The 12,777-nt window shown below is 37.2% G+C and overlaps 2 protein-coding genes and 2 pseudogenes across 3 annotated transcripts; all 4 read right to left on the bottom strand.

Annotated features, from left to right (window-relative positions):
- Positions 1–1,953: 1,953 nt before the first annotated feature.
- Positions 1,954–3,319, bottom strand: LOC103324580 (cysteine-rich repeat secretory protein 38-like). The gene is made up of 2 exons (XM_008226647.3): positions 2,344–3,319; positions 1,954–2,245 (listed from the first exon to the last, which is right to left on the bottom strand). Exons 1-2 carry the CDS (start codon positions 3,164–3,166, stop codon positions 2,133–2,135), a joined length of 936 nt encoding a protein of 311 aa, XP_008224869.2. The 5' UTR covers positions 3,167–3,319; the 3' UTR covers positions 1,954–2,132.
- Positions 3,320–6,877: 3,558 nt separating this feature from the next.
- Positions 6,878–8,408, bottom strand: LOC103324581 (antimicrobial ginkbilobin-2-like protein). The gene is made up of 2 exons (XM_008226648.3): positions 7,522–8,408; positions 6,878–7,406 (listed from the first exon to the last, which is right to left on the bottom strand). The coding sequence occupies exons 1-2, from the start codon at positions 8,285–8,287 to the stop codon at positions 7,321–7,323; spliced, it is 852 nt and encodes a 283-aa protein (XP_008224870.1). The 5' UTR covers positions 8,288–8,408; the 3' UTR covers positions 6,878–7,320.
- Positions 8,409–8,604: 196 nt separating this feature from the next.
- LOC148918372 (cysteine-rich receptor-like protein kinase 10) lies at positions 8,605–12,776 on the bottom strand (annotated as a pseudogene). The gene is made up of 6 exons (XR_016125091.1): positions 12,771–12,776; positions 11,216–11,327; positions 11,000–11,121; positions 10,697–10,906; positions 10,069–10,580; positions 8,605–9,970 (listed from the first exon to the last, which is right to left on the bottom strand). The product of XR_016125091.1 is annotated as a cysteine-rich receptor-like protein kinase 10 (transcript).
- Positions 9,650–10,230, bottom strand: LOC107880643 (cysteine-rich receptor-like protein kinase 10 pseudogene; annotated as a pseudogene).
- Position 12,777: the final 1 nt, after the last annotated feature.

The following is a 12,777-nucleotide window of genomic DNA, read 5'->3' as shown; positions in this document are numbered from 1 at the left end:
ACCTGCTTTTCTGAAATGGAACCTAGCTTGTAATCCTGCCAAAAGGAAAAGTAATATAAGTTGCTAGAAATTCAAAGAAAAAGTTGTCTCAGACAGAGTGATGTATAGGAAAATTAGTACATAAGGGGAAACTAAAAAACTGAGAGAGTGCATGTAATGTGAAACTCTAGGAATTCCCAAAAATACCAAATTTGGCCTACACCAATACATGTTGAAGCAGAACTCACCAAACCGTAACTGCACTTTGCAACTCAGTCACGGTAACATAAAGTTCCTCAACACTTCTTTTCGTATCACCAACCTGTTTCATAAGTTGTAACCAAATTTAGAGATGATGCCGATAATACATTTCGTATGCTACAACACTCCATTTACATTAAATTGGAATACAGGATTTTAAAATACTAAATTGCATACATTTAAGGCATGGCACATCACATATGGATAGCTGATACCTAACCAGCTGTGACATTCATCCTATTAGTTCCATATTGATAATGTCAGAAGTTTTTGCTTCAGCCTCATCAAACTGTAAGTTTTTTAATTTGAATTTATGAATTCAGAACTAAAAGCTCATAATATGGAAAATGACATACAATTGTTCAAATGTCATAAGAATGTTTGTGTTCTGTCCAGCATAAGAATGTTTAATACAATCATTTCAATTGTTAAAATCTCATCAAACAATATACATAGTTGGGACTTACCCAGTGAACGAAGCCCAAACGTTCAGGTGACAAAAGAAAGAGTTTGATTTCTGTGAACAGTGCCTGTGAGCTAGTGATAGTGGGTGTGAGTTATTACCCAGTTCATAGAAACCCATAAACCCAAACCCAATTTCTGAGCAACCAAACCAATTTCTTAGAAATCCAGACACCATAAACCTTCACAAAAACCCCACATTTCAAAGAAAAGGGTTATGAACAGTACCTCGTCGATGGCAACGATGGAGTTACGCTTGGATGAACAGCCACTGTTGACGGACAAAGAGCATTGCGTCGAAGAGAGAGAGGTACACCAGGGAGAGAGACGAGCCGAAGAGATAGAGCAAAGACAGTGAGAGAGAGAGAGAAGCCAATTTCTGAAAAACTGATATGGGTACAATAAGTGGACAATAATTTTATATTTAAAGGTGTTAGTTGTAAAAAAATTGGAAAGGGGTGGTATTTTTAGTCAATATTAACAAATGGGTGGCATTGGAGGTCATTTTCCAATAAGAATTCATCCCAAAATGCAAATTAAAAAAGTAGCCAAAATTATTTATTGAAAAAACCAGAGAGCACACAAGAGGGACGGAGAGGTGTTGGTTGTGGGTTTCGATGGGTGGTTGTCGGCCATCTCCATGCGTATTGCACCCTCTTTTATTTTATTTTATTTTAGTTTATGCTCGGGATATTTTAAATTATTATAAATTAATCTCATTGGTGTTTATAAATTGGCATGCGCGTTCATTTTGAATTGGGCTTTTCGGAGTCGTCCAGTCCGCAGAAAAGAAACACTACAAAGCAAAACCACTGCCACAGCCTACAACCCTGCCCGACCAACTAAATCGAACAAACAATCATATTTAGCAGCAGGAGGGAGAGAGTGAATCCAAACATGGGAAGACATGTACAAATGATCAGCCGAAGCCAAAGCGTCTGCTGAAAAATTTGACTCACGTGGGACAGGCTGAAAGGAGATTTCCTCAAAACAAGCCAAGAAATGAATATTCTTAACGAAGGTATAGGGACGCCAGGGGACTTCACAAACTTTGTTAACACAATCAAGTAGGAGCTTAGAATCTCTTTCAACCAAAATCTTGCTAAGGCCTTTAGATTTGGCATGAATATACACTTATACATTACAAAAGCAAAATTAAGATTATATCATACAGTGTCTGCCCTTTGCATCAACACTCGTATATTAAAATAGTTTAGAATATCATATTGTAAAACAGAAGGAGAAAGAATATACCATAGAATAATCCTTATTCTTATTATTAAAAAAGAAAAAGAAAAAGAGCAGTAATCTTTATTACATGGGCCTTGACAAATTCAATCACTTACAAACAAAGAGTGCCCTTGTTAAATTCCATTTTGTAATAAAACAAAATTGAATGAACTTTATTGCTCTTCATCGCTTCCAAACTCTCACAAGAATGCAAATGCTGATAAAAAGCACAATGACAATACCAATCGGAAGAACGACAGTGGCGACACTTTTGTTGTAATGTTCCTCGTATTATTTCCACTTGTATTATTTCCTGCAAAAATCAGAAGGCTCTGTTTGTTAGCAACGTGGTGTTAACTAATTGGGGCTCAAACAAGAAATTAAGCAACAAACAAAAATAAATTATTATACCTTGTTCGCCTGGAAGGTTTATTAGGGTATCTGCTCCAGGCTCATAGAAAGGATTGGACTCAAACCTCAAATAACAGCTGGGTTTAAGAACTCTTGCTCCTTCCACACCACCACAACACTTTGGAATATCTGAGATGGACTCTTCAAGGCAAGTGCTGCAGTTTTGTTTGTCCAAATCAGGGCTGCACTGGACAGTTGCATATATAGTTTGATTTGTTACAGGCACCAGCGCATGCCCTGCTGCAAATTTTGAAAGAGAGTCCCCTGCTGCAGCTTTCTCACTTAAATTTTTAAATAAGGGGTTGAGCACCTGATTGTACAGTTCAGCGTTTGATACTTTATGTGGGCTCGTCAAATACAGAAAAGGCTCATCTTCATCCACACCCAAAATCGAGACGTTCGAGTATCGAACCGTACAGCGCTCTGCCCATATGATTGCTTCCTGCTCATTAGTACTGGTACAGTTCTGCAGGAGAATGGAAACAGAGTCGTTGAAACAGGTAAGGCAATCTTTGAGTGCAACGTCCCCTCTGCATACGGCAATTGCGTTCCCTGTGTTGGGGGCTTGTCCCAGAGAAAAACTGTAAAACCTGGAATTGATTTGGGCGTTGGAAGGGAAAGAGGTGAGGAGGAAGTTGAGATTTTGTTTGTAGATGTTGCCATTGTTGAAGGTGTTGTTAGTATTGGAGCAGCTCCAGCAGTAGTCTGCTGTCTCCGTGCAAACAGTGTGGCTGTCTTGGTCATCCGCTATGGCAGGAACAAGAGGGTCCAAGACCAAGAGTATAGGAAGAATGAAGAAAATTAGCAATCTTGAGGAACCCATTTCTCTGTTTGTTCCTCTGAATGAAAATAACTTCAGCTTTTATAGCAAAAACTGTGTTTGAATATTATTGATCCTTTCGTAGAAATTTTTTTCCCCATAAAGGGAGAGTGTTCTTGGGGGGAGGACTAACGACCAACCGGCTTAATCCATATTTGCTGATTATTTTGTACCTTAATTAATAGAGAATTGTATTTATTTATTGCTTTTAAGCTTCAACATTATTAATTCATGGTATACTTCACACTGCTACATCAATGATGGTTGTTATCAACTAGTCTAGAACCACAAAGTAAGTCGGTTTTGTGTTATTTTCCTCCTCCTTGGTCCAATAGGGCTTCTCAAATTAGACGTATAGGATGGGATAGGACATTAAGAGAAGACCGGCCCCGGTCTAGATGGTTGCTTGACAACTTTGTTATTGGTCTTGTCGGTGGATGGATACAGCAGGGAAGTAAAGGCAATAGACAAGAGGGGAGTACCAAAAGACGAGTGCGTTTTGCGTACGTTTGCTTTCGGTTTTTTCTTTGTTTCTCCTTTGACATTTCAAAGAGAAGACCTGACCTGTGGACTTAAGACTCTTTTTTTGTGGAGGCCTGTGGTGTCTGGACACTCACCGTTATCGAGTTGTCCCCTTATACACGCGGACATGACCAGGATTCAACAACAACTGTTAATTTGTTTTAACGAGTTAATTAGCACTTACCAATCAAGTAATCAAACAATTACATCAGTAATTACTTAGTGCTACAAATTTAAGGAAAAAAAGAAAAGAAGAAGAAAGAATAACTGGTTCATTCAATTCAACTCATCCATTTTATATAATTTACGATATATATATATTAATATAAATCAGAAAGTAGCTCCATTTCTAAACTAAAACCAAATGGTATGGATTCGTCCGATCCACTTGCACGATTCTCAGATTCAATTGTCTATTGACTGTTCATGCGACCGGTCGTCACTGTTCATGCGACCAGTCGCCTTCCATTTTGTTTTTCAAGTCACAATCTGCTTCAAAACGATCGGTCGTCACTGTTTATGTGACCGCACTGTTCACTAGGTGATAAACAAGTGATAAAGGGGTGATAGAAATTCTTGATTGTGTTTATCTTTGGTTTCTTGTTTTGTTTTTTTCTTTTACTTTTCTTTACTCATTCCTAGTTTCCAATTTGTATCTTACCTTTGTGTTATGTCAAAAAAGTGTTCTTTACTTACTCAAACTAGAACTTTTAGTAAGCTGACAGTTCTTTATGGGATCGACCCCGTACTTACAAATCTAAACCCCAATAAACTCATGCACTTGCGGATATTTTTAATTGGATGATTAGCACATTAATTTGTGCCAATTATTAATACAAACTTGGCCTCCTTCCTTTTACTGGCTTATTAGCCTCTTCTCTCTTAGTTCTCTTGTATAGAGGACTCAACACGTATATATAGGTATAGGCTGCCGCCATTGTCCAAGTTCACCGACTTGGCTTTCTTCTCATAGCCAATAGTTTACAATATAATAGTGTTACCTTATTATAAGACCTTGACTAATAGGGTTATTTTTCGAGTAATGCTAGGCTTACACATTTTTCATAACAATTGTACCACTCTCTCTAATAGAGGTGGAGCCCCAATACAATGGGGCCCACCTCTATTAGAGAGGTGGTACAATTGTGGTAAGCCTAGAATTTTTGTTATTTTTCTCCTTAGTCTAATAGGGTTGACCAAATTAGACATATATAGGACATTAAGAGAAGACCTTGACTCTACTTGTTGCCCCGGTCTAGAGGGTTGCTTGACTGCTTTGTTATTGGTCTTGTTTGTGGATGGATGCAGGGAAGTAAAGCCAATAGACAAAAGGGAGTAGCAAAAGTCAAGAATTCGTTTTGTGTTTTGCGTACGTTCGCTTTTGGTTTTTTACTTTGTTTCTCCTTAGATATTTCGAGGAGAAGACCTCGTAGATTTAGGCCCTTTTGAGATTGCTTTTTTGGAGAAATTATAGAATAGTACGGTATCACCACGTCAACCGGTGATATTTTCATTCAAAATTTGCCACATGCATTATTTTTTGACAATTGGATTCAACACTCATATTTACTTTAAAAATAAAAATAAAATGATTTTAAAAAAAACTTTAGAAATAAAAAAACCCAAAAACCACCGCTTCATCGAAAGTGACCCCCCACCACTGTCTTCCATGACTACTGCCTCATTCTCTGTGTGAATTTGATGACACCCCAACACATGGATGATTCCACTTTCACAATCATTAGAAAAAAATTGATTCGGCTATTGATACATAGAAAGCTATGCAGCCAAGATTGGATTCCTATTCACCTACTATAAAATTTGCTTTTATTGTCAATAATCTCAATGGCCATATACCTTGTAGGACTTTGGAAGCTTATCAAATTCCTCAAAAAATTTTAGACTTCTTGACTTTCGCGTATGAAATTAAATAATTTCTCAAATACCATAAACTCACCCCCAACAAATCTTCAATCTAAATTCCTTGAACCTTAAAGCCATCATAGAGAGAAAATTCCATGAACTCTAAATCCATAATAAAGAGGAGGGATGGAGAGGGAGAAAGAGAGAGACTGGAAAAATGAGAGAACGATGGGAGCCAGGGCAGAAAGTGGGGCGGAGGCTTGGTCGGCGAGCTCGGGGAAGTGGTTGTTGGGGATTTTTATTATTAATGAGTTTTTTTAAATTATTTTAGTTTTATTTTTATGGTTTTAAATTATAAAATTAGATTTTTAAATCCAGTTGTATAAATAGTTAATTTTTCTTTAAAAATAGTACATGTGGCGTATTTTGAATGGAAGTATCATCAAATGACGTAGTGATATTGTATAATTCTATCATTTCTCACTTTTTTGGGCCAAAAATCTGCTTCACTTTAAAGTTAAGTAGTTTAAGGTGTTTAGCAAAAATAAAATATCTCGATTATTTTAAAAGCAGTGGCTTTTTGACAGCAGCTTTTGAAAGCAGGCTATAGATTGCTTTTAAAAGTTGTTTTTAAAAGAAGCATAAATGAGCCTTTAATGAATTTTTTTAATTCCCAAAATATCATAATTAATTTTTTAAAATGAAACCACCTCCACCTTCACATCCAACTCTACCACCACCACCACCGCCACTATCACCACATCCTCCTCCTCCTCCTCCTCCACCACCACCACCACCACCACAACCTTCATCTCCACTTCCACAACCACCATCCTCACCACCACCTTAACCTCTATCTTTTCACCACCTCCTCCACCACCACCACTACCACTATATGCTTTGCGCATAATGCTTCAATATCATGTCTATTTTAGTCATTATTTATAGTTACAACAGTTTTATATTAAAATTTACCAAATAGTTTTGACACTGCCTTTTGTATTAACAATACTTTAAAAATATTATTTACCAAACATAAAACTGTTTTACTTTACAACTAATTATTTTCAAAGCACAACATAAGCAAATTTTTAAAAAAGTGATAGCAATCCCAAACTGGCCTCTAGATTCTTTTGTGTAGGCCTGTGGTGGTGTGGTGTCTGGACACTCACTGTAAAGACGCGGACATGACCAAGATTCAAGAACAACTGTTAATTTGTTTTAACCAGTTAATTAGTACTTACCAATCAAGTAATCAAACAATTACATCAGTAATTACTTGGTGCTACAAATTTAAGGGGGGAAAAAAGAAGAAGAAAGAATAACTGGTTCATTCAATTCAACACATCCGTTTTATATAATTTACGACATATATATTAATATAAATCAGAAAGCTGCTCTGTTTCTAAACTAAAACCGAACTAAAGTATTTGACTTAATGGTGTGGATTCGTCCAATCCACTTGCACGATTCTCAGATTCAATTGTCTATTGCCTGGAAGGTTACGTACACAACTTGTACGTGCTCACAGATATTTTGTTGGAAGTGCAGGTGTGGAGACTGGATGGGAAAAGGGAGAGCAACTCAACAACTTCATGAGCATGCATGAGGACAATTTCAGTTTGGTTGCATTACATCTGGGTCTATAACTGAATGCTTCTTCTTGTACGTACCCATAATAATCCAATCTGTTCTTAATTCATATGTTCAGATGATGAGATCTTCTGTTGTTTTAGAAAAATGGCTACATTATCATTTCTTTAGCATTTCTATCATGCACGTAGATTAACCAATAAGCCAGACAGAACCATGCACAATACCGCTGCAACAGCCACATATGAATTGTTCTTCCCTCTTCCTGCACACACACACACACACATACAATTAATTAATTCTGTTCTAAAAAATAATATTAATTAAGCCAAAACTTATAATCCCTTCATTAACTTGATCATCATATTCATAATACTTACCACCGCCACTTTTGATTGGCTTTCCTTCCCCATAGAAAGGATCAGACCCATACCTCACCTGACAGCTAGGCGAAAATATCATAGACCATGTCCTCCCCTCACAAGTCTCCTGATAACCGCCGACAGCCGCCTTCAAACACCTTTGACACTCACTCCCATTTATGTCCGGCGTGCATTGCATCAAACAATATATTGAAATGCCGCCACCGCCTTTCTTGTCGTCCCCCGTCGCAAAAAACGGTGGAGTGGTATTGCCAAACGCCGCCTTGTCCACAAGCCCATTCATCAAGGTGGACAAACTCTGATTAAACTGGTCCGTGTTGGAAACTTTGTTCACGCTGCACCAATATCGCCACGGCATCTCCTCCTCTGTGGCAAAGATGGAATGGTTTGAATATCTCAGCATGCATTCCTCGTACCAAACGATCGAATCTTTGTTGTGGGTGCAGTTTTGTTTGAGGTTTTTGGTGGAGTCGTCGATGCAGTCACGGCAGACTCCGGGGGAGACGTCACCTCGACAAAGGAATAAGCCGTAAACTTTTTTGTCGTTGTCTCCGGATGTGGAGTTGTAGAATCTGTTGCCATATGATTTGGAGGAGAGGTCGGAGAGGAGGCGGTCGACGTTGTCTTGGAAAGCGGCGTTTTGGGTTTTGTTAACTTCTAAAGAGCAGTAGTGGTGGATGTAGTGAATGGAATTGGAACAAAAAACCAGTTTGAGTAGGCCGATAAATGAAAGGGAGACGATTGTTAGGGCGTGATCTGACATCTTAATTTGTTCGATTCAAATCGTTAAAAGTTCTTAAACTTGCGGTGCAAAAGGATTATAATTAGTAATTAAGGTTGGTTTTGAGTGATGGAAAAGTAGTGAGACATCTTTCTATGCTCGATCGTTGAAGGTCGTTGAATTAGTGGTGCAAAAGACGTGCAGGTTTGCAAGTTTGACGTTAAATTATAATAGGAGGCAATCCCTGAAAGGCTCTCAATAATTTGCGTTGACATATTCAACATGGTTTCTATGACTAATTCATAAAACATAATAATTAGGCTGCAACTAATTATTGGGAGGATTGTAAACATTTTCCTCTCTATGATTTTTATGTATTAGGGGGGTGTTTGAAAAACGTCAAGGGATTTTCGGAAAGTCATGGCTACTCCCTTGGTCAGAAATATGTTCATGAAGAATAAAATTATATGCCGCTAACTCTGGATGACTTACATGGTTTGTGGGTTTCAAGTGCTTGAAGAGCTAGCTTTAACTATTGAGACATTTGTCAAGAAAGGTCTATCCCGGCGCACATTTGTTGGGAAAGAACAAAATTCGCTAGGAAATATCTATGCCGACCAAAATTTGTCAGCAAGAAACACAATTCGCCGTGAAAGGTTTACACGGCTAAAATTTGTTGGGAGAACATCTTCATCGAGAAAGGTCTATCTAGGCGAAAGTTTGTCTGGAAGGAACAATTTTCGCTAGGAAAGATCCATCTCGACTAAATTGTCAGCAAAGAAATGAATTCGCCGGGAAAAGGTTTATACTGACAAAATTTGTCGGGAGGGAACAAAATTCACCTTGTCATAATTTTGTAGGGAAAGAACAACCCTTTCCCCACGGAATTTGTTGGGAGACGACATTCACCAGGAGATGTCAATCTCAACGCCTAATTGTCAAAAAATGACAAAATTCACTAGGAAAGGTCTATCTTGGCAATTTTTTTATTCGGAAAAGAACAAAATTCTCCCGCAAGGTTTATCCCGGTGAAAATTTGTTGGAGAGAACAAAATTGTTCACCGAGAAATGTCTAAATCACTGAAAGACGAGTCTTCAACATGGAGGGGGATCAACGAAATCATGAGTTTTGATATAGCGACAAATAACTAAAGAAGGAGATACATAAAACCTTGACCCATAAGGCAGGGATAGGATCCAAGTTCATACATAAATTTTATGATTTACGAATTTTTTATTTATAAATATTATCCACAATGTATCGGTGGACAGATTTTGTAAGGATATTATTCACAATGTATCGGTGAATTTTGTATGGATATTATTCATGATGTATCGATAACATATATTATGACACATTATCGACAATTAATAACTTAGTTGTAAGTGATCATAACATATTAGTTAGCGAGCGTAAAGCTCAATAATTGAAGCCTCATTTTCTGATATTTCAGCAGATCTAGATCCACTCGATTGTTTCAACCCTGAATTGTACTTAAGTCCATGCTGCTGTGGGCGAAGAATGCTGGTGGGTATTGGGAGATTGAGAGTCTGGCTATTTAACATGAGAACAGTTGAAGCCATGGTTGGTCTCTCATCTAGATTCCCCTGAACACATAGTAACCCAATATGAATACATCTCAATATTTCAGCTTTTGAAACCGTAGCCATCAAAGTTGAATCTATGAGGTTTAAAGCCGTCTCTTCCCTCCAGTTTATCCATGCCTGCAACAATGTTTTAATTTAGATCAACAATACTAGCCAGTCGTCGAGTCCTACGATTCAGAAGCAAATAATATTCATAATACATAACTTGTACATACATAGCTAAGAAGATCCTCTGCATTTCCGTTAATGTGAAAGCTAGTATTTTTATGACCACTGCGCATCTCCAGAACCAGCACTCCAAAGCTAAACACATCTGATTTAACAGAGAACTTTCCATGATATACATACTCAGGAGCCATCCACTGAAGAATTGACATATCTGTGAGTAATTCAATCTCCACACAAGTACATGAAACAAGAGAACGAGTCAAAAACAAAATGAACTAAATATGACAAAACTAAAATAGGGCCGTCTAGAATGTTGTGTTACTTACTAAGTCCCAACGATTCTACTTGTATCACCTTGATTTTGGTCAACTACAAACAACCTTGCCATTCCAAAATCTGAATTTTTGGATACATCTTATCAATAAAATGTTGCTAGCTTTCATATCACGGTGAATAATTCGAAGCCCAGAATCTTCGTGAAGATAAAGAAGTCCCCTAACAATGCCTCTTATGATTTTGTACCGTCTTTCCCAATCTAGAAGTTAGCACTTAATCGGATCTATATATTGAAAACTAATAATTAGTTGACATGTGCAATCTTTCACAACATTTAACTAAAAAAAATTGATTGTTATAGTACATTATGCAGACAGCAGGAGAGAACGAAAACCATACCAAAAATGAACTGATCAAGACTTGCATTAGGAACAAACTCATTAACAAGAAGCCTTTCATTTCCTCTAAACAGAAACCTAGAAGCCTAACTAAATTTCGGTGTTGAAGCTTAGCCACTAATAACACCTCATTCTTAAATTCTTGATCTCCTTGTCTAGAATCTCTAGATAACCTTTTCACCGCTATTTCTTGCCCATTGGCAGGCCTGCCCTGAAAATATGTATGGTTATATTTAAATTTGGTCAAGGTAATTGTAAATTAGAACTCAAAATGCAATATTGTAACACTTAAATAACTAGCTACCTGGTACACTGTACCAAATCCACCTTGCCTGAGCTTATTTGAGTCAGAAAAGTTATCTGTCGCAGCTCAAATTGTGCCAAAGTCGAATTGTAAGGATTCTGCGCTTCTTATTTCATCCAATGCTTTGCAAAATTTGAAAAATTTAGCAAGTTGAGCTTGTCACATTAGTAATACAATGCAAATTCTTCTATAAAAAAAACAGTAATAAGTACTTACTTTCAACATGTTTCTTTGGCTTCCTCATTCTCAAAATGACACCAATTATGATAACAATTATCACAAGACCAACAGTTGGCATAACAATGATCACGGCGCTCTGGTTGAGTTCCTCTCATTTCCTGCAGAAACCAAAATGAGTTGTTATCTTTTTGAGCGAGGTTCTAATGTTTTTAAGTTTCAGTACCTAACAACGTATCTCGAATTGAAAGCAGTAGGAATCTGAAAACTTTAATCTACTCTGTAAACACACAAACAGAGTTATGTGATCACCACACAAACAGAGGATAGACAATTCATCCAATTTCTTTGTACAAAAGGTGATAGGAAAGTCAAAAAATAATTTCTCTGTGCAAAAGGTGCAAAAGATGATAATAATAGAAATAGCAAGATTAATGAACAAAATCATCAATGATCTTAAGCAACCCTTTTTACTTCCTCAATTCACAAGGAATAGCTTCAAATATCATCAATGGCCTTTCGTTGACTTTTCTACCCATATCATAAGTTTCGTGACTTGTAAGAGGTCTTGTGACTCTTGTGTAATGCGGGCTGACATCAGACACACTTTGAGAAAGAAAGTACAATTAATTGTCAATATTTCATCATTTCCTTATAAATACAAGATTCTTATGCTTTGGGTTGGACAATATTTCATTATTTCCAATATAAAGACAAGAGACACTTCTTGTCAAAGAAGTGGCTGTTCGTTTTAGACTGCCGATTAGACAGAGGAAATTCAAAGGTCCCTTCCCTTGAGTTGTCTCTATTGCTTGGTCATTGGTTCATTGGTTCATTGGTTCATTGGTTGGGTGTGTGCCTCATTTTATTTCCAATGTCGCCTTAAAACTTTCTTGCGTATTTGTTTTGGTCGATAGTGTTTTTCTTTTTAATGGAAATTAGGGTCCAAGCCAAGTGACTTTCTTAGAAAAAAGAAAACATAAACAACCTTAGAATGCGGAAGACTTTTGTGGGCCACCGAGAAAGAACACAGTCTTTCTTTTTGTTTTTGGACAAAGAAAGAACAAAGTCATGTTGGCTAAATTCAGAAGAAAAGTGCTTTGGTTTACTCTTGTGTTCTTTCTGTTCCCCTTTTGAATATGGGCACAACCCATTTAACCTAATCCAAATTAATCCGAAATTTATTGGTTTGATGTGTTGCCTTGCTTATTGGACCGTTGGATTTGGGTTGGTCAGTTTGGTTTGTTATCTTCTCTAACTATAATTCTACAAGTTCTTTTCTAAGTTTAATTTGGCCTCTGAAAGAAACAACAACTGGTTTTATGTAGAGAAAACTTTTTGACTTCAACTGCAGTTACTAAAAGATATCAAGGATCTCATTCACTTCCACAAGACCAAGAGAAAAACACATCAAGCCATAACTTGTGCTAAAAATAGCTAGCCAAAAATATAAGTGTCAAAAGTAAACCAAAAAGACCTAAATATGTTGTGATATGGCTGATATATACTCCGCCCCACAAGAGCGAGCATATGGTTCAGTAAAATTTTGAGTCCTTCCGTCGTCTGTCGAAAACAGAGAACAAGAGACAGAGACCTGCATG

The sequence above is a fragment of the Prunus mume genome, linkage group LG3, assembly GCF_029339155.1.
Source record: "Prunus mume cultivar Tortuosa linkage group LG3, ASM2933915v1, whole genome shotgun sequence".
In the NCBI taxonomy this organism is placed as follows: domain Eukaryota; kingdom Viridiplantae; phylum Streptophyta; class Magnoliopsida; order Rosales; family Rosaceae; genus Prunus; species Prunus mume.
This window is presented reverse-complemented; position numbering and strand designations above follow the sequence as displayed.

Bases quoted from the DNA above. Each gene is read 5' to 3' on its own strand.
- LOC103324580 (XM_008226647.3), bottom strand. From the start codon at position 3,166: ATGGGTTCCTCAAGATTGCTAATTTTCTTCATTCTTCCTATACTCTTG. The intron at 2,246-2,343 runs GTATAATAATTT...TGATTTTTGCAG, and splicing joins AAACCTTCCAGGCGAACAAG to GAAATAATACAAGTGGAAAT.
- LOC103324581 (XM_008226648.3), bottom strand. From the start codon at position 8,287: ATGTCAGATCACGCCCTAACAATCGTCTCCCTTTCATTTATCGGCCTA. The intron at 7,407-7,521 runs GTAAGTATTATG...GTGTGTGTGCAG, and splicing joins GCCAATCAAAAGTGGCGGTG to GAAGAGGGAAGAACAATTCA.